The sequence below is a fragment of the Montipora capricornis genome, chromosome 13, assembly GCF_036669925.1.
Source record: "Montipora capricornis isolate CH-2021 chromosome 13, ASM3666992v2, whole genome shotgun sequence".
Lineage (NCBI taxonomy): Eukaryota > Metazoa > Cnidaria > Anthozoa > Scleractinia > Acroporidae > Montipora > Montipora capricornis.
The window spans coordinates 24,264,957-24,292,373 of record NC_090895.1 but is presented as its reverse complement, the minus strand read 5'-3'; the positions used below and the strand labels follow the sequence as shown (position 1 = coordinate 24,292,373).

Here is a 27,417-nt window from a genome sequence, read left to right as displayed (position 1 = left end):
CCTCTTTACCAACAGTTAGCGCCGCTAGCCAGACTGCGAGCAACCGGCCTCTGACCTGCTAATGTCCAAACTTTCTTTGTCAAAGAAGGTGAGTTACCATGCCTAAAATCTAACTACTTTCATCAACAAAGCTTACCTGACAGAGTCACAGCTCCCATCAATCGTATAATATTAGGATGTTGAAGCTGTTTTACAAGCTCATACTCCGCCAAAAGATCTTCTTCGTTGGACTCTGTTGCTTCGACTAACACAATAACAAAAGAGTCAGTCTTAGTTCACACCATATCATATCATACGGGCGAACTCGTAGAAATGAAAACCCAGGCCACAGAAAACTTTATCCGACAGTTTTCATCTGTGTACAGATTTTAGGATTTGCTCACGCAAACAGTTTATTAATGATGGTAAAAGGACTAAGTGGAGTCAGGAATCATACGAGTGATTAACACAATCGGACGACCTGGTAGCGGGAGTCCGATTTGTTTAATCGCGAGTACGATTACAGACCAAATAGGACGACACGAAGTCTTGTTACCAATTAATCACAATCATTACAATTTCCGAGAAAACAAATGCATTCCTTTTTCACCGAATAATGTTACAAATTTGTCCATTTTGTAAAATCCCTAGTTTTGTAGGGTAGGTGGTTTTTGCTATGGTTATTGCGATAAATTCTGTGATTGGTGGATTAAGCTGAGAGCACTTAATATGATTGGCTGATGTAACTGTTCGATTACAGGTGTCCGATTGCAGCCAACTGTCCGATTTTACCGTCAGGTTACAACCCTCCACAATAATTACTGAAAAAACAAAGCAGTTAATGGACCAATCAAAGTTGAGATAATTGTAATGGTTATGATTAATTTGCACATATGTGGTACCCTCTGATACAGCAACAGTTAGATTCCCATTCATTGGCATAGTCGTCACAAACCGACCCAAACAATCAAAGCCTTAAATTTTCCATAGGCTAGAACAAAAAAAGAAGCGCATGAATTTCTAAGGCTTAACAAGAAGACACTTTGTGATGTGTAGGGAAAATACCATAAATTTCATTATGCATGTGCATTGGACATTCAAGCCTCTGTTACACTTGCAATTTAGTTGCGAAAAAAGCTCTCAAACTTCGAAACAAAATTGATTAACATAAAACGACAAGAATATGCTAATAATAGAGATAAAGTTTCTCACTGCCAACGTTTTCATTTAAGGCTGGCTTTAAAACGTTGGCAGTGAGAAACTTCATCTCTATTATTAGCATATTCTTGTCGTTTTATGTCAATCAATTTCGTTAGTTCCCAGTCCGTACAGTTGAATTTTTTTGAATTTAAATTTCGAAACAAGTTACTTGATGGGTATCACACCGGGCAACGTTTCTTGCAACTTGACCGGTTTTTGATGATCACACGAGATTAAAGGAAAATAATAATAAGAATAATAATAATAATAGTAATAATAATTATAATAATAATAATAATGATAATACTGAAAGAATAATACTGAAAGAGAAGAAAAAGGTCAACAAATATCGTGATCTAGCCTTTTAAATCAAAACCCTCTGGAAGCTGAAAAAGGTTACCATTACCCCAATTGTTATAGGAGCATTGGGGACCTATACAGACAGACTGGAAAAATACCTAGAGGATATCCATGTTGGGCTTCAGACCCACACAATGCAGAAGACCGTGCTGTTGGGCTCAGCCCAGATGCTGAGACACGTTTTGGATTGCCGAGGCTGCTTGTTGCAGCTTGCGCCAGAACGTCCAGCATGATATTGCTGTGATCTTGGACAAATAATAATAATAATAATAATAATAATAATAATAATAATAATAATAATAATAATAATAATAATAATAATAATAATAATAATAATAATAATAATAATAGTAATAGTAATAATAAAAATGATAATAATAATAATAATAATAATAATAACAAATTAACAACAAGATTGTTGGGTGGAATGTCTGTGGCAGGGTATGTTACACTGGGCAATTTATCGTGCAACTTGTGCCGCAACCAAACTTGCGATACAAGCAGCACGAAAAATTGCCTACTGTAACATAGGCTTTATAAAAATGAGACCCCGCAAGAGGGCTATCTTTAACTCCTTTTATCTCCTCATTTTGTTTTACCTTTTGGAATTTTAACAGCCACAATTCCAAGGTCATCTACAAACGCCTTAGCGACAACGCCAAACGCCCCTTTGCCAATGTACTTCTGGATGTGCACTTTTTCTCGAGGGTATTCCCATTCAGGATTTTCTTCGTTTAAGGGCAACATATTGATGTACAAGTGTTGCACATTCTTATTTCGTCGTGGTTTATGTACCTGCAAAGACCGAAAACGGCGCGATAATACTTTTGAAATGACTTATCAACTTAGCATTTTTTAAAAATAACAGATATTCTATGGGAGTCTTCTGACTTTTTACGAGCAATCTTTTGACTTTTTTGAGAAATCTTTGTTTTTAAAGAATTGGTATCTTGGTCCTCAGTGGTAAAGTGAAAAGAAGCGGTTTGTAAGACGTAGAAACTCCGAGTTCAAATCCAGTCCACATACACGACTTTTATTTTCCTTATTTTCCCTGCTACCACAAGTCATGGAGCAAAGTGTCCTAAATTAACGATAACAGTAAATTCAAAAGAAACTGGAAATTAACTTTTAATAGTTAATTTAGAGGAGAGATCATGTTAACACAATAAAAGCCAGGCCAAAATTTGCGATTTTCCTGATAAACTAATTGCTAGGCAACGGGGCGCTTGTCCAGAAATGCACCCAATTTTGACATCTAACAAAATGTGTCCCTTTATTAAGTCTAAGCATTTGCTATCTCTTTGCAGCAATAAATTAAGGGTAAAAGTTAACGTTATTTGTAGCTTAGGGTATCCTTACGTGGGAAGCAACATTTGGGGGACACTTTGTGACGTTAATTGTCTGAATTCCCAGAAACGAGTGATGTTGAAGTTGGCGAGAAGAAAAAGGGGACACTTTGTGACGCTTATTGAAATCCGCTTGCATCTAATCAGCGTCAATCCTGGGCATATCGTGTACTCCGGTTTTCCTCTCTCCTCAAAAACCAATATGATTTGAAACTTAATTTGATTTCATTTGCTATTCAGCTTTAAACATTATCGTGTGAAAATAAAAATCTATTATTGTTATTATTACTATTATTATCAGTAGTAGTAGTATTGTTATTATTATTGTTATTAGAATTATTATTATCATTATATTATTATTATTATATATAACTAAATTCTAAATTGTTCTGTCGCAAGTGGCTTTAAGCCAAACCTTGGTCTGATAACTTCAATAGAAACTCAAGTGTATCAATATTTATAATTTATCAAATGGATTTAAGCAGGACGAGATATCCAATTAAAATTTACAATGACAATCTTTAGAAACCATGTAGTCCAAATAAATGTAAAAAAGCCAACTCTTTCAAATTTCAATCTTAAGATGTTCGGGACAAAAACTACCCTTAGTACTTCAACATCTTTCTTGGTGACGAAATTAGAGCTGTGAAAAAACAATTTTTATATGTTTATCTTCAGTATTCGAATAAAATCGCTTGTTTTTATCATTAGATGTTTATTTTCAGTGGTGACAAAATTATGTATCTCTTCACAGTTTTTCGTGGTATTACGGCTGCTACAGTCCGCTCTAATGATGAATTCTACTCTTTAATTGAAAATCAACTATCTGAAGATGATAATCTGAAGTCAAAAGGCAATGTTCCCGACACATAAATTATGTTAGTTTTGCTAATAATACAATTTCGAATTCTGAAAAGAGCTTTTTGAAATCTTTAGAGGAAGGCTAACAACCCCTTTAGGACCGGGGAAGGTCTGGATACAGCCGTAAAGCCACAAAAAAAAAAAAAAAAAAAAAAAAAAAAGAAAGGAAATAATCCCGAAAGCCTTTATAAAATTATTTAACACAGTGATGTGATTTTCTTAAGGAGGTTGCTTTCTTAAAAATGGAATTAAATGATTCTGACCTTGTGACATAGCTGCAATCTCCTGATTGTAGAGCTGATGGCTTCGAATGTTGGTCGATCATTTGCATCGTTTTGCCAACACTCGCACATCAGGGCATAGCTGAAGAAAGATCAAACCAAAAAGTCCAGTTTTTCAAGTAATTCGAGACAAGAGTAGCACGGTTGCTGTCTCATACCAACTTTGCATGTCACCTGACTGCTTCAAGTGGAGTAACCTCAACGCTTTTATGTCAAACTACGTCTGTCAAGCCTTATATAAGACCGTGTACAAGTAACGCTCTCTACTTTTCAACCAATTCTACCAATAAAAAGTAATGCCAACTATGACCATACATTTTTATTTCAGCTCGGAGTGTTCCGTATTTTTGTAGTTACTGATATCCCTATCCTTTACACAGCCACGATATACCACTATAGAGTTACACGAACACGAACAATCGAGATAAAGCAGTCACTTACATTTCATCATCCAAGTGTACCGGTTGAGACATTCGGTAGTTGTCCTTTAACATATAAGGAATCCGATGATCTTGAATATTTGGATAAGGATTACCACCTTAAACAGAGTGTGAAAACATCCATTGTCAATTTTTTGTTAACCATGATCCATTTGACTTTAATTTTAGCATTCGCATGCAATCACACTTTTAAAACCGAAATGATACGTGATTGTCCATTGTTAGTAGTAATTGAATCTGTTCATATTTTCCACTTTGTTAAACTCGGTTGTAAGTTTAGCTGTGTACAGACCTACACGACTCCCTAGCGCGTGTTTTAGCCTTTTGGTTTTGTAACTTGAATCCCACGAGTATGTATTTGTTGAACACCCTCTTTTTGTAATACACGAGGGGCGGGTTTATTAGATTTCTTTCAGCAATGGTTGTCGCTCTATTACTTGCCAGTCTTTCAAGAGGATTTGTTTCAAGTTCGTCGTTAAATTGAAGCAAATACGAAATCCAAGTTTATAATGGTAAGATACGGGCAGAGAACATTTAAGAAGTTACAAATACATCAACCTACCAATGGTGAAAATTTCGTAGAGGACAATACCATAGCTCCATCTGAAAACAGAGTCAAAACAGAATTACCAATACATCAAGAGTTACTCGAATTATACGGTAAAATAATATTGTCTCAATAATGGTATAGCTAATTTAGGAGGAGCTTCTCGCCGCGGAGAGGTGAGCGACCATCAAGCCTCGGTTGTTAAAAAAGGTGGATAACGTTGTCCACCGGATAAAGCACTTTCCAGCGGAACCGATCGAGTTATGCAGAACTGAGGTATGAAAAACTTGGGCCAAAAGACCTTAATCGTTCTGATTTAGCGAGATAAAAACGGACCTTTAGAGAGAATTGTTTTTGGCTGACCAAACTGGTCGTCAGGTAACGAGGTCGAACAGTTGTGGCGTACTCGTTCTGGGGACCAGGCTTATCACTAGGTTTTCTCAATTTGTCTTGAGAAAGAGGTTGATGTCTGCCATACTCACACATCACTTTGTGTTGTGCATATCCCATAAAGTAAGGACTCTATTGCAGTCCACTTTACTTGCAGCCGACCCTGCAAATGAAGTTTTACTTGTTACTAATTTATCCGCTAAATCAGTGACAAAGTTCTTTCAAAAGTCAGCTTGAAGATTTTCTTCCTCATCACATTAACGCAAGCATTGTAGACCTCACCATTAAAAAATATTTAAGCTCTGATTAAAGTTAAAAGTTGACTTGTACTGCTGCTGGGTGTGTAAATTGTTAATTTCAGTTTACAGTGTCCCGAATATTATCAGTGCTCCAGCGCTAGAACGACAAGGCACTTAAATGAAGTTCCTTTTCTTTCCGTCTTCGGATATAGGAATACATGGAATAGAAATTAGAAATCCTTCGTTTTTACGGAGATTCACTTTAAAATTGTCAAACACCTGCTGAAATTCTCTTTGAAACTTTATTATCCTTGTTGCTTCACAACATCAATCGTACCCTTTAAAAATCCTCACTCTACGTATTCTTATTCCGGAATAGGGTCAGTCGAACGCACCCTTAATGGAATATTTTTCAGCCTCAAAGACATTATCATGACGTCATACAATAGACCTTTTCAAGGTTAACACCGCCATTTTGCCGGGGGTGCAAAACTACTGGGGCGAGCGCGCGGCCGAGCATGAAATGCAAATAGCGACACGGCTGAATAATCAGTTAACATGCCAAAACACGCTCGTTGTGCGGTAGGTTTTTGCGATAATGATAGAAGATATCCTGACCTTGCTTTTGTCAGATCACATGTGGAGAATTTAGTATATCACAAGTGGCCAACCGACCCTAAACTTGCCGAAATATGGCGAAAACAAGTGGCGAAGACTCGAAGTGATTCCTTCAATCCTTCCCCTGGTGCTAGTGGGACTTTCGTGTGTTCAAATCATTTCCCATGTGGACGAAGAACTCCTGAAAACCCTAAAACGGATTTCCCGTCTATTTTTATGACTGTTTCGGATTACCTGCAGAAAAAATCACCCAAGAAAAGGAAAGCGAACAAGTTACAAGAAGCTGGTTCTGCAAGAAGCCTGTTCCCTAGCTCCAAGGAGTCAAAGCAGGATCCTGAGGAGAGTGATAGTGATGATGAAGAAATGGAAGCAGATGCAGATTACTCCGTTTCAGTTCCAATGCAATTCGAACAGTTGACAAGAGAAATGGAAGTAAAAGTCTACACAGGTCTGCCATCACCGAAAGCATTCGAGTTCTTGTTCGATTATTTGAGCCCAAAGGCTCGGTTTATGCAATATTGGAGGGGTGGAAAACAAACAAGAAAAGAATCGTCTCAACCTCCCTCTCCTTTTGAGTTAGCAACTGGCTATCTCAAAGGAAGACCTGGGCCAGAGAGGAAGCTTCGACTTGATCAGGAGTTTTTACTGACTCTTATGAAACTAAGACTAGCTCTTCTAACTTTTGATTTGGGGTTCAGGTTCCATGTGTCAGCTTCCACTGTCAGTAGTGTTTTTATAACTTGGGTTCAGCTCATGTCCAAGGAACTCTCCGTTTTAATTGTGTGGCCTAGTCGACAACAGATCAAGAAAACCCTCCCATACTGTTTTAAAAAGCTTTATCCCAAAGTAAGATGTGTAATTGACTGTTTTGAGTGCTTCACAGAAACTCCAAGTGGACTTGACCTGGCAGCAACACTATGGAGTGAGTACAAGCACCACTACACTTTCAAAGTCCTTGTTGCCATCACCCCAAATGGAGCAATTTCATATGTTTCACCATGTTATGGAGGCAGGGCATCTGATATTTTTATTGTAAGGAATAGTGGGTTTTTAAAAATGATTGAGCCTTACGATGAAGTCATGGCAGACAGAGGTTTTAAAATCCGAGAGGACTTGATGATGCACATGGCAACATTATGCATTCCACCTAGTTGTGCATCATCTATGCAAATGCTACCACGTGATGTCAGAGAGACATCAAACATTGCGAATGTCAGAATTTATGTTGAACAAGCTATTGGACGGCTCAAAGTTTTTCTTATTCTGAAAAATGAACTGCCTATTACCCTGCTTCCCCTGGCTGATGATATTGTTCGTGTCTGCTGTGCATTGTGAAATTTGCTTCCACCACTCTGTGTTTGATATTTTTGTTTACAAGTATGCCAAGGTGACCACATATTCAGTTTAGAGACTGGGGCAGGTTCATTTGAGAACTGTTAACATGTCAATGAAATGGGAAACTACTACTACACTGTACATAGCTGACATCGCTGTGTATTTCAAGGCATAAGAGCAATACATTGCATTTTCTATTTCAGATTGAACAGTCCCCACAAAAGCTATCTAATGAACTTGGCTTTCTTTGAATGGAGGTCCTTCCATGAGTGAATGAAATGTTACTTTTTGTACAAAACAATTTTGTTTAAATTATCATGAAATACCGGTATATTTCCAAATCAAGTTGTATTTACATAATGTTAAATTGATTAAGGAATTGAAATTTGCTATTAGAAATGTGCGTAATTAACCGTAGCAACAGGAATGTTCATACAACATTTTCATAACATTTCATAAAAAATGCATCGCCAAAACAATACTAAACAATAAGTGGCTATAAAAAATATATAGAAATGTGTAAATAACTCTGACTTTTCTCCATGTCTAACTTAGTAGAAATGAAAATGCATCCAACATTCTTAAATTGTTTCTACATGTAGAAAAATATTACATGATGCAATTAAAACATTTTGTAGGTTATACATGTACTTCTTGGACTGGTGTATTAAAGTTCTTAACACCTTGTGAATCTATGATTTTGTCAATTTGATGTTTGGGATTAGTTACAGCACCATGTGGTGAAACTTCTCCTTGTGAACAGTAATTAAAATTCAATGTACAGTACATGTATTAATCTGAAATGCAGTAATTACAAATTAGGTCTGCAGAACTTGTTATGTCCTCATGGTTACTGCACCAAGCATGGACAGCTTTTTTACAGACTGTGCAAACATGTTCTCCATTCACAGGGATACTCTTAAGACAACAAACTGGGCAGACATGATTTACAGTATTTGAGTTATCAGTTTGTTCTTCTTCCTCGGGTAAGTTCAAGTCAAGTTCATCATCCCCAGCATCATGTATGTTTGCTGCATCAGCCAGGCAGCTCTGGCAAATCCAAGAGTCGAGTGCATCTGCAGAATTCACACTGAGTTCAGCACATGGCAAATGCCACCAAGTGCTGCAGCTGTCACAGCATACACTGTTTTCGTTTGCAGAATCACTTATTTCATCACTCTCCAAAATAACCTTGTCACACTTTGGGCACTCAAAAATGTCCCTGTATCCTAACAGGCAAGGTAATACAAACGATTTGTAAAAGAGAGTGATATTGTTCACAACTTTCAGACAAAATTCCAAGTCTAGTTCTACTCGTTCATACAATGGTTGGCCGCCCAGAGTCCAAACAATAAAGAAGCCATGATTGGCACCACAAACCCACATCTGAGCTTGCATTTGGGTGTAATATTTGTGCGAGCGTTTCAAGCGGGGCTTTCCATTAAAATCTTCAAGAAATTCCACACGGTCAAATGTCTTTTTTTCATGAATATTTTCATTTCTCACACTGTAGGGACATTTTGCTTCCAGTGTTGCCAGACCACAACAATGGCAAAAAAACAGGCCGTCCGGGGAACCCGCAAGGAAGGGGTAATCGGGTTTGATGAACAATCCACACTGTCTAAAGCCCTGTAGGCCACCATCATGTTGAGAGGCCACATCTGACATGAATGATTTTATGGCATCCTTTTCATGGGCATTCCCCCACTTTATCTGTGGCATATGTGAGACATCATCACCTTTATTCAACAGGCTTGACACCATTGAACTGTAAATGGGTTTTTTTCTCATTTTCACTTTTTCTGTTGATGATTGTTTGAATCTTGGTGTGAAATTTGTGAAAATTTGACGCAGTCACTCTCCCAACTCTTTGTTGATGCCAAGAGTCATTGTTACTCTGGCCACGAGTTTCAGTTTCCACCCTTTTCACTTGGTCACTCGTCATCTGACATTCTTTTAAAAAGAGTGGAGCGGTATGTTCAATGGTTTTCCTTTCATTTCTTGGGATGACATGAAGCTAAGGGCTCTCTGAGGAAGAGGTTCGGGTAGGCCGTCATCTTTAGTGTGCTCGATAGAGTGAAGTAAACAAGCACATGGGACATTCTCAATTACTCCATTGATAAGAGCTGACACCCTTTCATTGGTCAGCTGCCTATCCTGGGGCTTTCGTGGGTCAAAGTTGTTCTTTAAAGTTAAATTGGCTGCCTGTTCTTTGGGACTGTCCTCCCGGGTCTTTTTGTCTTTACGAAAGACAAGGTTTTTTATTTGAGTTGGAGCTACATCCTTTCTAGTTCCTTTGTTCCATCCTTGTGGAACGCTTGTACATGCAGGAGATATGTAAGCTTTCTTGTGTGCAAAATTTACTTTATATAGCAAGGCTATAACATGATTGCAAACTTCACCAGTACCTGCTGTACATGTACACCAAGAGGTTAAGATTTTGCATTCACTTTTTGTGCCCTCTAAACAAACCCAGACCTTATGCGGGTCATCACGAATTTTTTGTGAAGGGGATACAGAGCCTTTCAAGAACACATGCTTGCTGTTAATTGGGCATTTAGCAAAGAACACTGTGTCTACAAAGCCACTCATCCAATAAGAATAGGCCTTCTGATCCTTGTATTTTCCAATATAGTCGACATCTACGGCTTTAGTCCTCAAAATATAACTGAACAATTTGCCATCATCGACCTCTGGCCATTCCTTTACGTCGTCAATCCAAGCGTCACTCGGTAACATGTTTGGATCACTCTTAATTTCATTTTTAGTCAGCCTCCTTGAATATTCGTCTTTTATCTGCTGATAAATTTGCTCCTGGGAAAACTTCACAGGCGCATTGAGTTCGTAGGCTCCAAACGCTCTAGCGATCAGCTCAGACTTTCTGCCCGTTTGCTTGAGTCCCCGTAGCGAAAGAAAATCCTTTAACGAGGAAACAGTCCAACCGAGGAAGTCGTCGTATTCAAGAACTTCCTCTGCTTGTCGAGGCATCACAAATAATTTTGTGGCCGCTCTACCGGAGTGGTAGCGGCAGAAATAGAAAAGGATTTCAAACTAACAGTTTCAGTACACGTGTTTTGATCCTAGATTAAGATATTTCGATATTTCTTCGCAGGTAATTGCAACTCGATGAGTCAGCCATTTGCATTTTATTGTTTGGCCACGCGCTCTCCCCAGTAGTTTTGCACCCCCGGCAAAATGGCGGTGTTAACCTTGTAAAGGTCTATTTAAAATGACTACGACAGAAAATAAGACTGCGAAAATAGCCAACAAACTATTTTTGATCAGTTAAATTTTAGATGAGCCCAGGATTACAAAAATGTGAGGTTTTCGTAACAGCAGAGCTTGAATTTTAAAATATAAAAAAAATGTCTGTTCTCAAAGCGCAATTAAAAGAATTAAAAGTGGGATATTTCGTTCGGATCCACAGAACTTCGTCAGCCACAATGCAAATTTGAATGTTAACAAGATGATGATTCCATGATGATTCCAGAGCAGGAAAACAGTATTTTTGATGATACAGATATTGAAGTGTTTACTTCCCTTGCAAGGAACTTCCGGTGACCAGAAACCTTCCATATACCTTCGATCGTTTAAAATAGAAATCATTTTGCTGCACGTCTCTTGCCATGCCAAAATCCGTGATTTTACATGTTTCTTCCTCTCCCACAAGCACATTCCTGGCTGCCAAGTCTCGGTGAATTATCTACAGAGTAAAAAATTTCAAGTGAAATATTTGTACAATTTTGATATCCAATCGCTTAAAGTGTAACCTTGACTCTTAGTATTTGATACATATTTCAAACAATAACGTTAGTGCTAGCGTTATTTTTAGGTGATGTAGCAGCTCTGGTAACATATAATGTGATTGGCTAGCTACCCTAGCCAAAAGCAAACGACTACACAGTTGAAACAGTGACTTGAAAAACCAAACAATAGCAGGTTTTATGAAAACTGTTATTTTTAGGTTTGGTTAAGGAGCACAGCTTAGTGGTCACTTTTTTACGTCAATTGCTTGCATTCTCGGAAACGATTAATGTTGAATTTGGGGAGAAGAGTTAGGGAACACCTCGTGACGCAATCTGACGAAATCTGCTTGCATCTAATGACCTGCATGTCTGCCATTTTGTATTTATGTCCTGTAATGTTTTCCACAGAATATGGCAAAATGTCAATAATCATAGTCTACTTTCGCTTTAATTAATGATTGTTTGCATCCATGTGCAAGACGACCATTTCAAGGTTACCGTACAAATGAATTACCAAGGTCTGCACGATGAGTCCTTTGAGTGTTTTGTTTTGTACACCAAGAAGGCGGCCGTGACGACACGATTAAAGCGAAGAGAGTATAATAAATAGTAGTAGTATAATAAATAATATATAATACATTCAGGTCCCCCACACATTACTGCGTTTATGAAAATCTACTTTTTCTGTTTCGTTAAAACATATGAAATAGCTTAATTTTCATTCACAGCGACTTCAACTATCCACCCTAGAAACTGTGCAGCGAAGCTGTAGTTTTACGAGAAATTGTAAAGAGATTTGTTTCCTCATTAAAACTTTGAAAATTTACCTTAACAGTTATCAATTAAGTACTACGACTCTAATTTTGTCATTGTATTGAGCAATCCTGCGTTTTGAGACAATATTTAACAGAATTACTGAATACCTTATTCGCTTCCAAATATGCCATACCAACAGCAACTTCTCCAGCAAACTTAAAAAGATGCTCTGATGTAAGAGAACCTTTCGGTTTAATGTCAGGGTCGTTGAAATATTGGTCATCAAGACCTCGACTCCTCCTCAGAAGTCCGAGCAAATCACCGTGTGGAATATACTCAAACTTTACCATGATAGGATCTGCAGAATTTCAAAATATTAAGATGAGTAAAAACCCCAGTAATGATATCTAGAACTTTTGAAACAGTTGATGTTCAAGAACATGTGCCTGTGGTGGATAACAGGTATTATTAAATTCTCAACCTCGGATAATGCAATTCTCGTGCTCTGATTGGTTCACTCAATCTCGGTTATCAGCTCATATACCTTAGTTTGACCTTATATGGTAAATGATTGCGCTTAGCGTTGCTAAACTAAAAATGTTTACGCCAGAAAGCGAAATTTCTTTCGGTATAAAGCAAAAGAAAAACGTTTTGGTGGAAGGTTTGGATCACTTTCGAAGCTTAGAGATACGCGAAAAGGTAAGAAATGTTTTTGGGTGCTTTCCATTATGCCAAAGATTCCGGAAATTTCGGTCGGAAATCAAATGGAAAGGTCCGTTTCGGTTTCTTCCGACGGGAATATTCCACTTATTTCGGTTGGAATATTCCGACGAAATTCGCCGTTCCATTTTTGACAAACCGGTTCTTTGCCCTAATTAGCGAATTCGGAAAAGGAATAAAATGTGGCAAGAGCCATTCCTATTTGTTGGCCCGGGTTTAATCGGAAAATGTCGTTCCATTTTCCTTCGGTATTCCCACTTATCTCTGACCGGTCGGTTTGGCATAATGGAAAAACACCCATGGATTCTGGCCACTTTCAACTTATGCACAGTCGTAGTGAAGGTCCATTTTTGTAACCGTTGACAACCACTGTTGTTAATAATTACTGAGTAGACGAGGCGGAAGTCTGTGATTTGCGGACGTTCTGCTTTGAAAATGGCCAGGGCCCGTGCTCTTTGTGCTGACCAAAAGAAAAGCGGACTCTGGGGACGAGCTTGAGGTAGTACTCGGCATAGATGCTTAACCAAAGAGCGCGTGGACCAAATTAACCCAGCAGGGCCATTTGGCCAAGAGGAACTCGTTGTAGGGGTTTTCGCGTTAGTTATCAAACATAACTATATACTTTTAGTATCACCCAACGAGTGGACTAATGTAAATCCTGCGCTTTAATGCGGGTCAATAGAGAAGTTAAGCATGACGTTTACGGCCAACGGCAAACGGGAAACGACAGTTTCGTGCTTATCATAAAAGCATCAAAATTCTCCCATTTTAACTTGTCTCGTTCCTTTGGGAAGTTGCTTGATATCTGGAGCTAACAGGACTGAAATTAGCTAATATCAAGCAGAGTTTTTACATTTTTGACAAAACCCTAATTTCACTCCGACGTTTGCCGTTTGGCGTAAACGTCATGCTTTAGCTCTTCGGCTTCGCCTCATGGGCTACTGACCCGTAGCCCTTGCGGGCAAAGGATCATGTTTGATATCAAACACAAAGTGTCCCGTTAAATCTAAGCATTTGCTAACTATTTCCAACAATAAGGGAAGTCGTCCGTTCGTCGTTCACATCGATCGACGAGGTACGAATTTTGGACAGAGATCTGAACTGGTTGACGAGGGGAGTGCGGGAGGCAGTTTTTATCAGATTTCACAAATGGATCCTACACGAGAGGGAGGGAGGTACAATATCCTGGAGGTCTGAACGAGGCTGATTGGATCACGTGATTCTCATATGACAAGTCACTTGAACAATTTCAGAATGATCCTTATTAGAGTAGTTTTAACAAATTTATAACTTTTACATTATAGGTAAAGGTAAAGCCTCTTTATTTAACGTCGCTAGTTCCTTCAGTTACGAAACTGGTATCAGTGGGAGCCGACGGCCCTTTTTGCACCCCTCCCTCTGTCAGTGCTCCGTTTTACGAGGATTTAACGCCATAGCTACACGGAGCAGAGAAAATCTGAAACAGACGTTGAGATCACTGAAGATTGAACCGAAGACCTCTTGCTCCGAATGGCGCGCACTAACCAACTGACCTACGCCTGCTCCTCCAATACAGACAACTAACGTCACAAAATGTCATTGAAACGTGAAACAAAATATTAACCTATAAGTGTTAAAAGGTGTTATTGAAAAATGTTGAAAACTGATAAGTGATAAAACCTATTGACAAGTGTTAGGGATAAAGTTATTTTAGGATATGATAAATGCAACTGTTTGTCTTTTCCTGTGCACAAGGGTTTCGAGGACATTTTGTGACGTTAATTGCTCAAGTTTACCGGGAAGAAGAGCGAAGGGACACTTCGTGACGCTTATTGAAATCAGTGTACATCAGGAGTCCATCACTAGGAGATTGCAACTTCAATGTATTCGTGGAACTGCTTTGTTAGATACCGACTGATATTTAGGATGCTTTTCCCTCGAAACGAGACCTTTTCAGCTAATCACAAGTCTTTCATCAGAAATTATCACCCATGGGATTGAGAATGGTCCCTCGTGCAAGCCGAATCTTCTTTACTATGTCGTCGAAAAATGGCTTGATCTGTGAAAATGCCGTCACATAGACCTAATACTAGGGAGCTTAAGGACGCGCATTTTAAAGACGCAAGCAGGAAGAGAACATTTCGCGTGCCAGGACGGTAATGTCTCCTAGATTTTTATACTAATCATCGCTAATGGATAAAAGATACTTAGCAATGTAAATGTGGTTGTGTGAAGACAAGTTAAAAGAGAAAAGAGCTCACATCCGGTTGCCGTCCGCGTCTCAGTAACGTGCGTGCTTAAGGTGGCTCAAACCTGTTCCAACACTTGAAAGAAACGATCTTATCAGAAGGATTGACACTAAAACACTTTATCACTTTCCTGTTGCCATGGTAACTTGTTACGTCACAAAATGATGGATCTTGTTCAGCAACAATTGATATTCCACATGGTACCATAACATTGCTGTTACGTGATAAAGTGTTGTAGTGTCCAGCTTTCTAATAACAAGGTCTCTTCAAAGTGTTGAAACTGGTTTGAGCCACTTTAAGGTCCCTATTATTCATAATTGGAGTTGCACGCTCTTGGTTATGGATACCTGCGTGCATCTAGCTAATTACGTGCATTCCTGGGTATATATCTTATGATCATCCGGAGTCCTACAAAAGCAACCAATTAAAAAAGGCGTGGGAGCTTAGCCCTACCAGCCCCTTCCCGTTTTCGTTATCTGCGGTTTCTAACAGAACGTCATGACACTACACTGGGCAGGCATTTATTCGAACGGTAATAAGGATGAGATAAGGTAGAAAGAAGATACCCCAAGGAGGAAAAACGGAAAAAAAAGGTCGCTGGGGTTGGCCGCAGGTCTCCGGGGGGATCGTGGCAGGAAGAAGACAAGATTGGGACAAAAGTAAGTGAATAATCAACTCTTTGTTCTCCGTTGGAGACAGAAGGATGATGATGACAACAAAGTGGGCGACGACGATGAAGATGTTTGCAGAGATCTGATTGAATTTCTAGTTTACTAACATATAGGAACTTTCCTTGGTTAGCTGTATAAACCATTCATTTCTAGTTCCAGAATTGGTCTAAGCAACAAAGAGGCTCGTCAAAAACTATTTTGAATCGTTTTGATCTCCTGGAAGAGGCAATTGTCATCGCCCCGATGATCGTCATCGTCATCTTGTTCGCATTTGTCATCATTATTGTCGTCGTCACCCCTCGGTGTAGGCAGCTTCGTTACTTGTAGCAACAAGGAAACTTGTAAGTGGTACTACTTTTCTAGAGATCATTTTCATCATCATCGTCATCGTCATTATAACCTTCGTTGTCATCATCATTCTCTTCATCGGAACGTCATTATCATCATCGTCATCGTCGTCGTTGTTTTCGTTTTCGTCATCGTCATCGTCATCGTCATCATCGTCGTCGTCGTCGTCTTCTTAGTCGTCATCATCGTCGCTGTCGCCTTCGTCGTCGTCGCTGTCGCCTTCGTCGTCGTCGTCGTCATCATTATCATCGTCGTCATCGTTGTGGTCTTCATCGTCGTCCTCATCGTTATCTTCATCATCGTCGTCATCATCGTCGTTGTCTTCTTCGTAGGTCGTCGTCGTTACACCGCCCAAACAAGTTTCGTCATCACTTATCATCATAATCATCATCATCATCATCATAGTCATTGACATCATCGTCCTCGTCATCTAATTAATTCATTTTACATTAGTTTAACATCCTGGCCCGGGTTGCTTGAAGGATGGTTAGCGCTAACTAACGTTAAATACCATGGAACCCTATAGGTTTTGATACCTCTTCATCAACGGTTAGCGCTAAGCGGTCCCTGACCTGCTAATGTCCAAACATATTGTGTGTTGTGTCAAACAAGGTGAGTTACCACGCCTAAAATCTAACTACTTTCAACAACGTACAAAGCTTACCTGACAGCGTCACAGCTCCCATCAGTCGTATAATATTGGGATGTTGAAGCTGCTTCATAAGTTCATACTCCGCCAAAAGAGCTTCCTTGTTGGACTGTGTTGCTTTGGCTAACACAACAACGATAGAGTCAGGTTTAGTTCACACCATACCGGGAAAACTTGTAGAACTGAAAAACGAGGCCCCAGATAACTTTATCCGACAGTTTTAATCTTTGCAAATATTTTAGTATTTGCTCACGTAACCGTTAATATGCACATATGTGGTACCCTCCGACCGATAAAGCGACAATCAGATTCACAATCCAAAGTAGTGCATGAATTTCTTAGGCTCAATAAAAAGACACTTTGTGACATCATCATTATTCATGTGTATTGACAATTAAGCCTCTGTTACGCTCGGCAATGTTTTCTGCAAATGTTTCGCAATTTTCTTGCGAAAAAAAGTCCTCACATTTCGAAACAAGTTGCTTGATGGGTGTTACACTACATGTAGGCAACGTTTCTTGCAACTTGTCCGGTTTTCGATGATTACACGAGGTTAAAGGAACATAATAATAATAATAATAATAATAATAATAATAATAATAATAATAACAATTATAACAATAATAATAATAATAATAATAATAATATATTTAATAATTATAAATATAAATATAATTAATCATAATAATAGAACAAGTTTACCCAGGATGACTGGGTCAGTTTAGAGACAAATGCTATCAATGCAGGTCCTGCATTTTCATTGGCTGGGGCCGCAAAACGTTGCGATACAAGTTGCAGGACAGATGTTACACTACACTCAATGATCGATAAAACTTGTTGCAGCGTTGCGAGACGCGTTGCGCGCCCAAAGTATAATTGATTTCTACTTCTTGCAACGGTGGCGGCAGCAAGAATGTTGGGTGGAATGTTTGTGACAGGGTATGTTACACTGGGCAATTTGTGTTGCAACTTGTGCCGCAACAAAATTGAGAGACAAATTGCACGAAAAATTGCCTAGTGTAACCTGCGGTTTATGAGTATGAAAGCCCTCAAAAGGGCTATATCTCTCCTTTTTCCTCATTTTGTTTTACCTTTTGGAATTTTAATAGCCACAATTCCAAGGTCATCTACAAACGCCTTAGCGACAAGGCCAAACGCCCCTTTGCCAATGTACTTCTCGATGCGCACTGTTTCTCTAGGGTATTCCCACTCAGGATTTTCTTCGTTTAAGGGCGACATAGTGGTGTACATGAGTGACACATTCTCTGTTCCTTGTGGTTCATGTACCTGCAAAGACCGAAAACAGCACGACAATGCTTTTGAAAGGATTTTATCAATCTCAGTAGAATTATTAATAAATAATATTTAATTTAGAGAAGAGATCATGTTAATACAGCAAACGCCAGACCGAAATTTGCGTTTTTTCTGAACTAGTTTAATGATAAACTAGTTGCAAGGAAACGGGCGCACCTCTCCAGGAATACACTTTATAAGATGCACGCCCAATCAGAAAGTGTCCCTTTAACCTTTGTTACATATTTCCAGCAATAAGGTAAGGGCGAAGGTTTGCGTTATTTGTAGCATTTGGGGGGAACACTTTGTGAGGTCATTTGTCTGTATTCTGAGACATGAATGATGTTGCAGTTAGGGAGTAGAATAAGGGGACACTTCGTGACGCTTATTGAAATCCGCGTTCATCTAATTAGCGTCAATCCTGGGCATATCGACAACCAAAAAATACCTCTTACTAAACGAGTTCGAGGCCCGTACTGTAAATTACCGCCCGAGAAAATGAGAAAACGGGGTTGGTAAGATATTAATAGTATCTTATTACATGAAATTTTCCCGACACTTTAGTTTCGCCTTTTTTTAAAAAATCGCGAAATGAAAGTGACGCAAACATTAAGTGTCGCGAACATAACATGACGCGAAAATTAAGTGAATAACAAAATCATGTTTTTATCTATTCTGAGGCAATTTATAATCGGGAATAGAGGGGAAATCATTAATTATTAGTCTGCTTAATGTGTTCTTCATTTCTTGGTTTTTACCTAAATGATTAATGAAATGATTTTAAAGTGATTTTTTGTACACTCTCGGGATCGGAAGTAATTAATTAACACATGTATTTTTTTTTAGCTTTCCTCAGTGTCGCTGTCGGTCATGATTCCGGGGTTTTTAAAACAGAGATTCGTGAGTCGTAAAAGAGTTTAACGTATGATTCATGATTCCGATTCCATCCCGAAATTTACACAAAGGGCCATAGATATCATGTTCAATTGACTAAAATTGACGAAGAAGCGTCAAAACATGTTTATGCAACACAGAAGACATGAAAAACTTGCTAGAGGTTTTGTTGAAAACGGAAATTTAGCGGGCCGTAACGTAGAATAAGGCCCCTCACCAATCACAGTGTGCGGATTATCTGAGAGATGTAATAATTTAGTTTATCATCCGGCTTCCCACCGGAGCATCACTCTAATGACACTCAATAATTGCAAACTACTTTGATTTTGGCTCATTTTTCGATTTTAAGTTACATATAACTAAAAAAATTCTGAAAAGAAAAAGAAAACTTAGAGAATTTTCATGATTTTATGAAGAGCACCAGCCTGTTGTTCGCCGTTTCACGCAAAGAATGCTAAATCTCTCTAATGTAACTACAAATACCAATTTATAGTATACTGAGGAATAAGTTTTACCATGTTATTATGCATGCTAGCGTTTGGAGAACTTGGCGAATCATTAGATCTGAGAAGCAAACAAGACAATGTGAAACAGAACAAGTTATGCTGAGGAGAAGTAATTCACAACTGCCAGAAAAAAATAATAATTATTCAAGTCTTAAGAATATGTAATAGGGCGAGTTTCAATCGAGTGTCGTAAAACCAAAACCAAAGTAATTGCTTTGGCCAATCAAAAAGGACGGAGACAATCCAGTAAACCAATCAAAACTCGAAGTAATTACACGTTGCCGACACGTTGCACGTTCGAGCCACGATTGGTTTTGGTTTCACTTTTGATTGGTTGAAAAAATGGCTCGAGAACTTTGAACCAATCACTGAGTGAAGTAATCATAAACCAAAGTAATTATCTCATTACTTTCGACACTCAATTGAAAACCGCTCTATTAACTCTAATAGTATTTAATAATATTCAGTCGAGTCTAAAGGCTTTGCATAGAGTGTTTTCACAGGACGTCACGGCAGCCATGATGGTGTACCAAACTAATCCTCCGGGAATTAAACTCTATATTTATGCAAATACTTCCTTTTGTTTCAGTAATACAATATGGCTGCTGGTCACGTGAGGGAAAACGCTCTATTCGTGCACAAGTGCTGGGGACATTGCAAATCAACTTATGGTGTACCTAAACCCAAATGTTTTTCGTCTACAATATTAATCTCCTCACCAAAAGCAAACTTGTTTTGCCATTCTTAATTTGGACTCATGACCATGATGTGAGGGATATGGCTCTATTCTCGATTTTACGTTTGCTTTGCAATGCAAAATTTATTTGAAAAGAGGAATGCAAGGCGATAGGCCTTAAAGGGCCTGTGGCACTCTATTGCGCATGTGCGGCTGTTTGATTTTTGACCCAACGGTTCTTTTTTCAAAGCCAGTATCAATGACGGAAATCCTGTTTAATCGACACAGTGAGACGTGCCAAAGTTGTAATAACATTTCTAAACTTCAGTTTGGTAATATACGAAGGACTTTGTGTTAGTTTTTGGGATCTGTCGACGAAAGCCGGATCAGGCGAAGGGGCTAGGGTCGAAAGGTTCTTACACCTCGTAGCCGCCTTGCATCCAAACAAAGAAGAAAACAAGTAATAGCAGATGGAAGGAGGCACATCGAAAGCTTTATATAGCGAAAGATGTCTATGAAAGCTGGAAAAAAATAAACTGTATGTGCGTCGATTCCACTGACACGGCCTTCGTACAACATCTTTTGTCCTTGGAGGTGAGACGAAGAATGGGGTTAGTATTTACACTGATTATTGGTTTCCCTTTATCACTATAATTCATTGTCGTTAGCTTAGTGTGTGCATTATTTTGCTATTCGTATTTTTTATCCGTCAGTTCAGTTGTCATATCATGGGGAATGATGGCTTTCAGTGTAGGGAGCACAAGGAGCAACTGGCTTCAGCTGTGTATCAGGAAGCGTCTGGATTTAGCTGTTGAAGCCCACGGTAAATGAGAATTTTTGTTTGGTAAAAAAGAAGGGCTGAACTTTTGTTTGAAATATATATATGAACTACATCATATATTATTGCACTGCGGGTATGAAATCAAATGAAACCATGTTGCCTCGCAGTTATGAGGGCAAATTCACTTGCGCTCATAACTGGGAGGCATCATTACTTATTACGGGAAATTGTGAACCCAGAAGTGACCAGCTCCCAACGTCAGTGGCTTCATAGCTCACTTGGTCAGAGCATCGCACCGGTATCGCGAGCACGCGGGTTCAAACCCCATTGAAGTCCTGAAAATTTCCAGGCTTCTCGACTCATGCGGTTCAAGGAAACTTCATTGCCAAACTGGTGAATTCCAAAGTAAATTTCACTCGAAAAACCGATCGTACTCATTGCTTCGTGGTTCATGCGATATCGGTTTTTAGCGTGAACTTTACAGAGGAATTCACTAGTTAGGCAATGAATTTCTCCACAGAAGAAAGCAAAGAAATTGATTTAATTATTTGAGCAGCAACCGGAAACATCAAAACGCGGAGAATACGAAACCTTTTATTTTCACTAACCCTACGGGCGGTAAGAATAAATAACCAAGAAGCCCCGCTTTTAGGCTTGGCTAAATCTATATGATTATTAGAGGTTTGAATTAAGTCAAAGTCCCATACGTTCACTGTAAATTTAAGCCGCTTCTGTCCCCTTCCCCCAAACCAATATGGCGTCAAAAACCGTGAAAAGGTCTATTTATGTCCATTCCGCATATCAAATAGATTTATAGTTCATATATTCTAAATTCGTCTCAATAAACGACCGGCTGTATCTTTCGCACCAAGTTCCACACATACAAAGCGGAAACACCACATCCCCAAGGAAATAGTCAACTGAAAACTCTTTTGTACACTACGTTCCCTAAAAGTTTGCAACGGTGATGCTTCAATATCACTATTGTAATTTACACAACAGGCATTCCTTTTCTGGAAAGTCAAGAGGGCGTGCAAAATGGCCGCGCGAATAAGCCGAAAACTGGAGCAAACGAGCGTTGGGGAACTGGGAAGAGTCTAGTATCGTTTTTTTTCCTCCTAGTTCCATTGTGGCCGCTTTGAACGCTTTCGGATTGTTCGCTGCTTTCTCGACTATTCAGAAAGGCAGTGCAAGCAGTCTTTATATGTTTTCTGCGGCCTGTAGTAAAATAAGCGTCAAGTAACGAGTTTTATTATATCTCTCAGATAGTACGCGCGCTGTAATTGGCTAAATTAGCGGGCCGTATTCTACAGTACGGCCAGCTGTACAGCCCGCTAAATTTAAAATTTCGACAAAACATCATCTAGCGAGTTTTTCATGTCATTTCTGTTGCATAAACTTGTACTGAAAACTGTTTGAATCTTGCAAGCAACTATTTCAAACTTAACAGCCAAGAAGATTTAGTTTTTGGGATTTTGGCATGGCATTCTTTGTGGCAATTGAACGTTCTGCTTCACTTTGACTAGTTTCCTTGCCCGCGCACCGGTTAACCTCAGAGATATAATAAATATCTTACTAACCTCGTTTTCTCGGTCCGTACTGTAAGTTACGGATCCTCGTTTTTTCCCGTTGATTTATGGCCCGCGAGCGAAAAAATTCGGTCCGTAACTTACAGTACGGACCTCGAACTCGGTTAGTAAGAGGTATAACTCACCGCGAGCGGGGGTCGTTAAATTCAACAAGTTGCATGGGTCTGGCTGTTGATACAAACAAGAGAGAACCATGAACTAAGACAATGTAGAGAAGTGACTGTTTTCTATACTTGCTAGGATGAACATTCAACATTTCTATATTTGCGACCTCACCCGTTTTTTCCAGTTATTCTGAGTGGGAAGTAATATTTAAGCTTTTATAGGCTCTTTGTCTTCTTGCAGCTGGATTGGAAAACCGGATTTGTTTTATTATTACGCTTGCTTACTTAGGTCAGTCTTGAATGTTTTGCTGTTCTGCATGAAAGGTCATGACATCGGGAAAAACATAAGTGATTGCAGGTATATCTTTAATTCTTGTTAGATATATAATAAACAAATTACAGCATATAAATTGCTTTGTACGGAATTTTATTCACTCACTCGTTCGTTTTCCAAAGTATAATGCAACTCGTGAATAAAAACTCGTACGTCACCCTTTTTATGAAGTAATCTACATATGTATAAGTCACCTTACAATGTCACATCAGATAGGTAGCGTTTTCTCCGAAGAGAAGTTTGGAAGGAGAGAGAATGGCATGATTAACATAACTGCAGGTCCCTAAAGCAGCTTTTAAAAAACGCGGAGCGCAGAGAACGCTGCGCGAAGGGGACTTGACATGACGTTCTTTACACTCTTACCTCTTGTTTTCTGGCGTCTACACCTGACGCATAACAAGCTCATAAAGATGATCAAACCCGCACTAATTCCAGCAATAACAATTTTACTATGGCCTGGAAAGAAAGAGTGTTACAATGTCACAAGAAAGGAAAAGAAATATAAATTACACATTTTGACAAGGACATAACGGAGATTTTCAAAAAAAGAAAATTGGCCCGACACTTAGCAATTCATGACCATGCTCACGTTGTACAATGCGGGCGAAATCTTCTATAAATGGATGTGTTGACGGCTTTAAAATAATGACAAAAATGAACAATTCGCAGTTGTATTTTTACGGTATGGTCCCGCGGTAAACGTTAAATTCGCTCATTTCACGTTCTTTTGTAGAGTATGACAAAGAAATGCACTGAAATCCGTGCCGCACGAGCGGCACGATTATTTTTTCTCTTTTAACCAATAATATTCTTGTTCTGTGGTGTTGTCGTTGTCATAGCCGTCGTCAATAGCAACTAGGGACTTTAAGTTCGACGCAAAATTTACTTCAAAACAAAACTTTGCACTATCGTGAGACTTTCGCCATTATCCCACCTCATTTATGTGGTACAAAGCTGGCGAAGTATGCTAAGGTACGAGCGATTTCAGAGTACAAACAGACAAATAAAGGTTCGCATTTATATTCTTACGTTGTCGTTAAAACCTCAAATTTGGTGATTTCACGTCATTGTTATTCAACGTAGCGCAAAAATATGCGCTAGAATTCGTGCCGCATGTTCAGCACGACTTCCTCTTTTGACAAATGATATTTTTGTTTGTGGCGTTACCATTTCCATGGTCTGCGTTGTTCCTTAAACTCTCTGTAAAAAGTTGTACAACGACACAAAGATAAACAAAATGTAAAAGCAAAAATTGTTGGGTGCCATTCACGTGATCGGCCGCAATGTTTGGACGCCGTTTCTTTGTTTTGTGACAACCTCATACGAAAATCAACAGCTATGTCCAGAAATGAGTGTAATTACTCTTAGCGTCACGAAATATCTCCATGCTCTTCTTTCCAACTTAAGCACCACTCATTTCTCGGAATATAGACAAATTATGTTACAATAGGTTCCCTAAAGTCCTCTCATCAAGGAAAGACAAACAGTTGCATTTACCCTATAATAAATACAGGAAAACCTCTCCACAACTGACGGCCATTTTGAGGACAGAAGAAAGTGGCCGTTGTGAATAGGTGGCTGCATGTTGTGAGGAGGTAAGGGTGTCATATGTTTTTGGGCAACAACATGTTTGTTCTTTCTGTGCTACAGAAAATTGGTTGTATTAAGTCCAGTGCTGTCGCGTGGTATTGTACCACTAACTTGACATTCAAAGTTAATTATGTGAATGATGTTACTGCAAATCTTCAAGCACATGTAACCTGAATAATCATCGACGTTCCGTACGGATCAAGTTTAAGGACTTCTAGAGCAGTACATGTTTTCAATTAACTGTAAAAAAATGACGCGATTGCAATTGCTACGCTTAGTTATCGGTTTAAAAATCTCTCGCCGGTTTAGAGTCATTTTCAATTTAGTGTAGAAAGTAATAAGCGAATTGCTTTGATTCTGGATTACTTCACTCAGTGATTCGTTCAAAGTTTTCGCGCCACCTTTTCAACCAATCAGAAGTGAAACCAAAACTAATCATGGTTCGCACGTGTACATTTTCCCGCGCTTTGTGTCGCCTACATTTAATTACTTCGAGTTTTGAGTGGTTTAAGGGATTGTCTCTGTCCTTTTTGATTGGCTAAAGCAATTACTTTGGTTTTGATTTTACGACACTCGATTGAAACTTGCTCTATCAACCAATGAGAAGGAAAACCAAAACCAATCTCTAATTGCACGCGCAAGTTTTCCCGCGCTTTGAAAAAGTTAGATGGAATTGATGCGAATTTGGATTGGTTCATTGTGTTGTTTGCATCTTCTGTGATTGGTCGAAGAAATTACTTTGGTATTTGTTTTATGACACTGAATTGAAAACCGCTGACTCTAAAAAGGATAAAATCTCATGAGTCGTTAATTCATCGGGCCGTTATTGACAGATAAATAACCTGTGGGTCTACCTTTGTGGTTGGGATCCTTCCTTGCCTGTCCTACCATGGAAATTTTGAAATTTATTGCTAAAAAAAGAAAGAGCATAAAGCGGTTGATTTTTACGAGTAAAGCTTCGAAAAAGTGTTGATAGTGCACTCAGTCTAATAAATTATGTAAGTGAACCTTGGCCCTAACCCTGCAAAATAAGGACACTTAATTAGGTACTTCCATTAAGTACTAACCTGTACGTTCGACCCTTGATTTTACTTGGTCAAACGACTGCTTACAAAAATTTGGTTTATCAACGGAGTTGATAATGTAAATTGGCCACCGTACAGAGATTCTAAAAGTTGACGTTTCGAGCGTTAGCCCTTCGTCAGAGCGAATCGAGGGATTATGGGTTACGTGTAGTTTTTATAGTAGAGTAGGAGCTACGCTATTGGTGGTAACATGGCAACGTGAAAAATAGGAATATATTAGTTAAACGAAAAGCGTTCGTTAATACCGTGAGGATTAAGGGTGCCGATTTGAAAGATGAATTTTTGTTCCAGATTCTTGCGGCTTTCCGTCGTACCTAGATGTAGGGAAAGGCCGCAGATAGCCATGTGTTTTTTGGAGTGGTTAGGCAGATTAAAATGGCGAGCGACTGGCTTAGATGCATCCTTGTCATTCTTCTCAACATCGCGAAGGTGTTCGCGGAATCGGTCACCTAGTCGTCTACCTGTCTCACCAATGTATAATTTATTGCATAACGTACAGGTTATGCAATAAATGACATTTGCGGAGGTACATGTGAAACGATCGGTGATCTTAACAGATCGCTTAGGTCCCGATATCTTGCTAGTGTTAACAATGAAAAGACAAGTTTTGCATCGTGAGCGCGCGCATTTGAAAGTGCCGGGTTGCTCGTTGGTTTTGAGTGCGCTTCTAACTAAAAAGTTGCCTACGTTTTTATCGCGTTTGAATGAAATAAGTGGAGGTTGCGAAAAGATTCTACCAGTCTCGGGATCATTTTGGAGTAATTTAAAATTACTAAGAATGATGCTTTTGACTGCGTGATTATGAGGATGGAAAGTGAGGGTGAATGGAATTCTGTCATTCTTATCTTTCTGTGACGTTTGTAGTGACGACTGTCGATCAAATTGTTGGGCGCGATGATGGCCCGCTTGGACCACAGAGACAGGATAGCCACGTTTTTCGAAGAACTGGCACATCTCCTCTGATTTGCTGGAAAAATCGGAGTCATCACTACATAGACGTCGAAGTCTAAGAAATTGAGAATAAGGAAAGGAGTTCTTGACATGTGATGGATGTGACGATGAATACAACAAATAACTGTGTGAATCTGTAGGTTTGTAGTGCACACTAGTACATAGCACGTTGCCTCTAATAGAAACTTTGATATCTAGGAAAGCCAATGAAGTTTCCGAAATTTCCCAGGTATATTTAAGAGCCGGATGAAAAGAGTTGACGGAGGTTATAAATTGATCGAGTTCTTCTCTGCTGGATGAAATAGCGCCGATGCAGTCGTCGATGTAGCGGCCGTAGAGTTCAGGTTTGGGGCCGTTGTACTGATTAAAAAATTGGTGTTCAACATATCCTACAAAAAGATTGGCATAGCTAGGTCCCATTCTTGTGCCCATCGCTACACCATTAATTTGTTTGTAATAGTTGCAGGCGAATGAAAAACAGTTAAGCGTTAAAACTAGTTCGGCAAGGCGGAGGAGCGTTTCCGAGCTAGGTTCTTTGACAGTGCGTTGATCGAAAAAGTGTTTAAGTGCTTGAAGACCTTCGCTATTAGGAATGACTGTGTATAGAGATGTAATGTCCATGGAGAAATTGAAATCGCGGAAAATTTGTAGTGCGTGTGTACTGTCTTTAATGTACGATGGCAAAGATTTGACGATAGGCGTCATAATCCTGTCTAAGTAGCTAGAAATGAGTTCGGTGGGGCAACTACAGGCAGAAACGATAGGTCGACCTGGGTTGTTGGGTTTGTGAATTTTAGGCAAAAAGTAAATGCACGAAGTTCTAGGGGTGTTGATGATGAGATTAGTGGCAGTGTCCGGTAATTCTTGATTAACTATAAGATTTTGAATGGTGTCTTTGAC

At 39.1% G+C, this 27,417-nt stretch overlaps 1 protein-coding gene across 1 annotated transcript in view; it reads right to left on the bottom strand.

Annotated features, from left to right (window-relative positions):
• The window catches only part of LOC138030720 (proto-oncogene tyrosine-protein kinase receptor Ret-like), a 12,848-nt gene extending 400 nt beyond the window's left edge, over positions 1-12,448 (bottom strand). The window contains exons 1-8 of the mRNA XM_068878597.1: positions 12,266-12,448; positions 11,177-11,299; positions 5,497-5,567; positions 5,030-5,070; positions 4,469-4,565; positions 4,010-4,109; positions 2,139-2,334; positions 137-244 (exon numbers count right to left, since the gene is read on the bottom strand). Coding sequence (XP_068734698.1) covers positions 137-244; positions 2,139-2,334; positions 4,010-4,109; positions 4,469-4,565; positions 5,030-5,070; positions 5,497-5,567; positions 11,177-11,299; positions 12,266-12,448 — 919 coding nt within the window. The remainder of the gene's footprint in view (positions 1-136; positions 245-2,138; positions 2,335-4,009; positions 4,110-4,468; positions 4,566-5,029; positions 5,071-5,496; positions 5,568-11,176; positions 11,300-12,265) is intronic.
• Between the last annotated feature and the right edge of the window lie 14,969 nt (positions 12,449-27,417).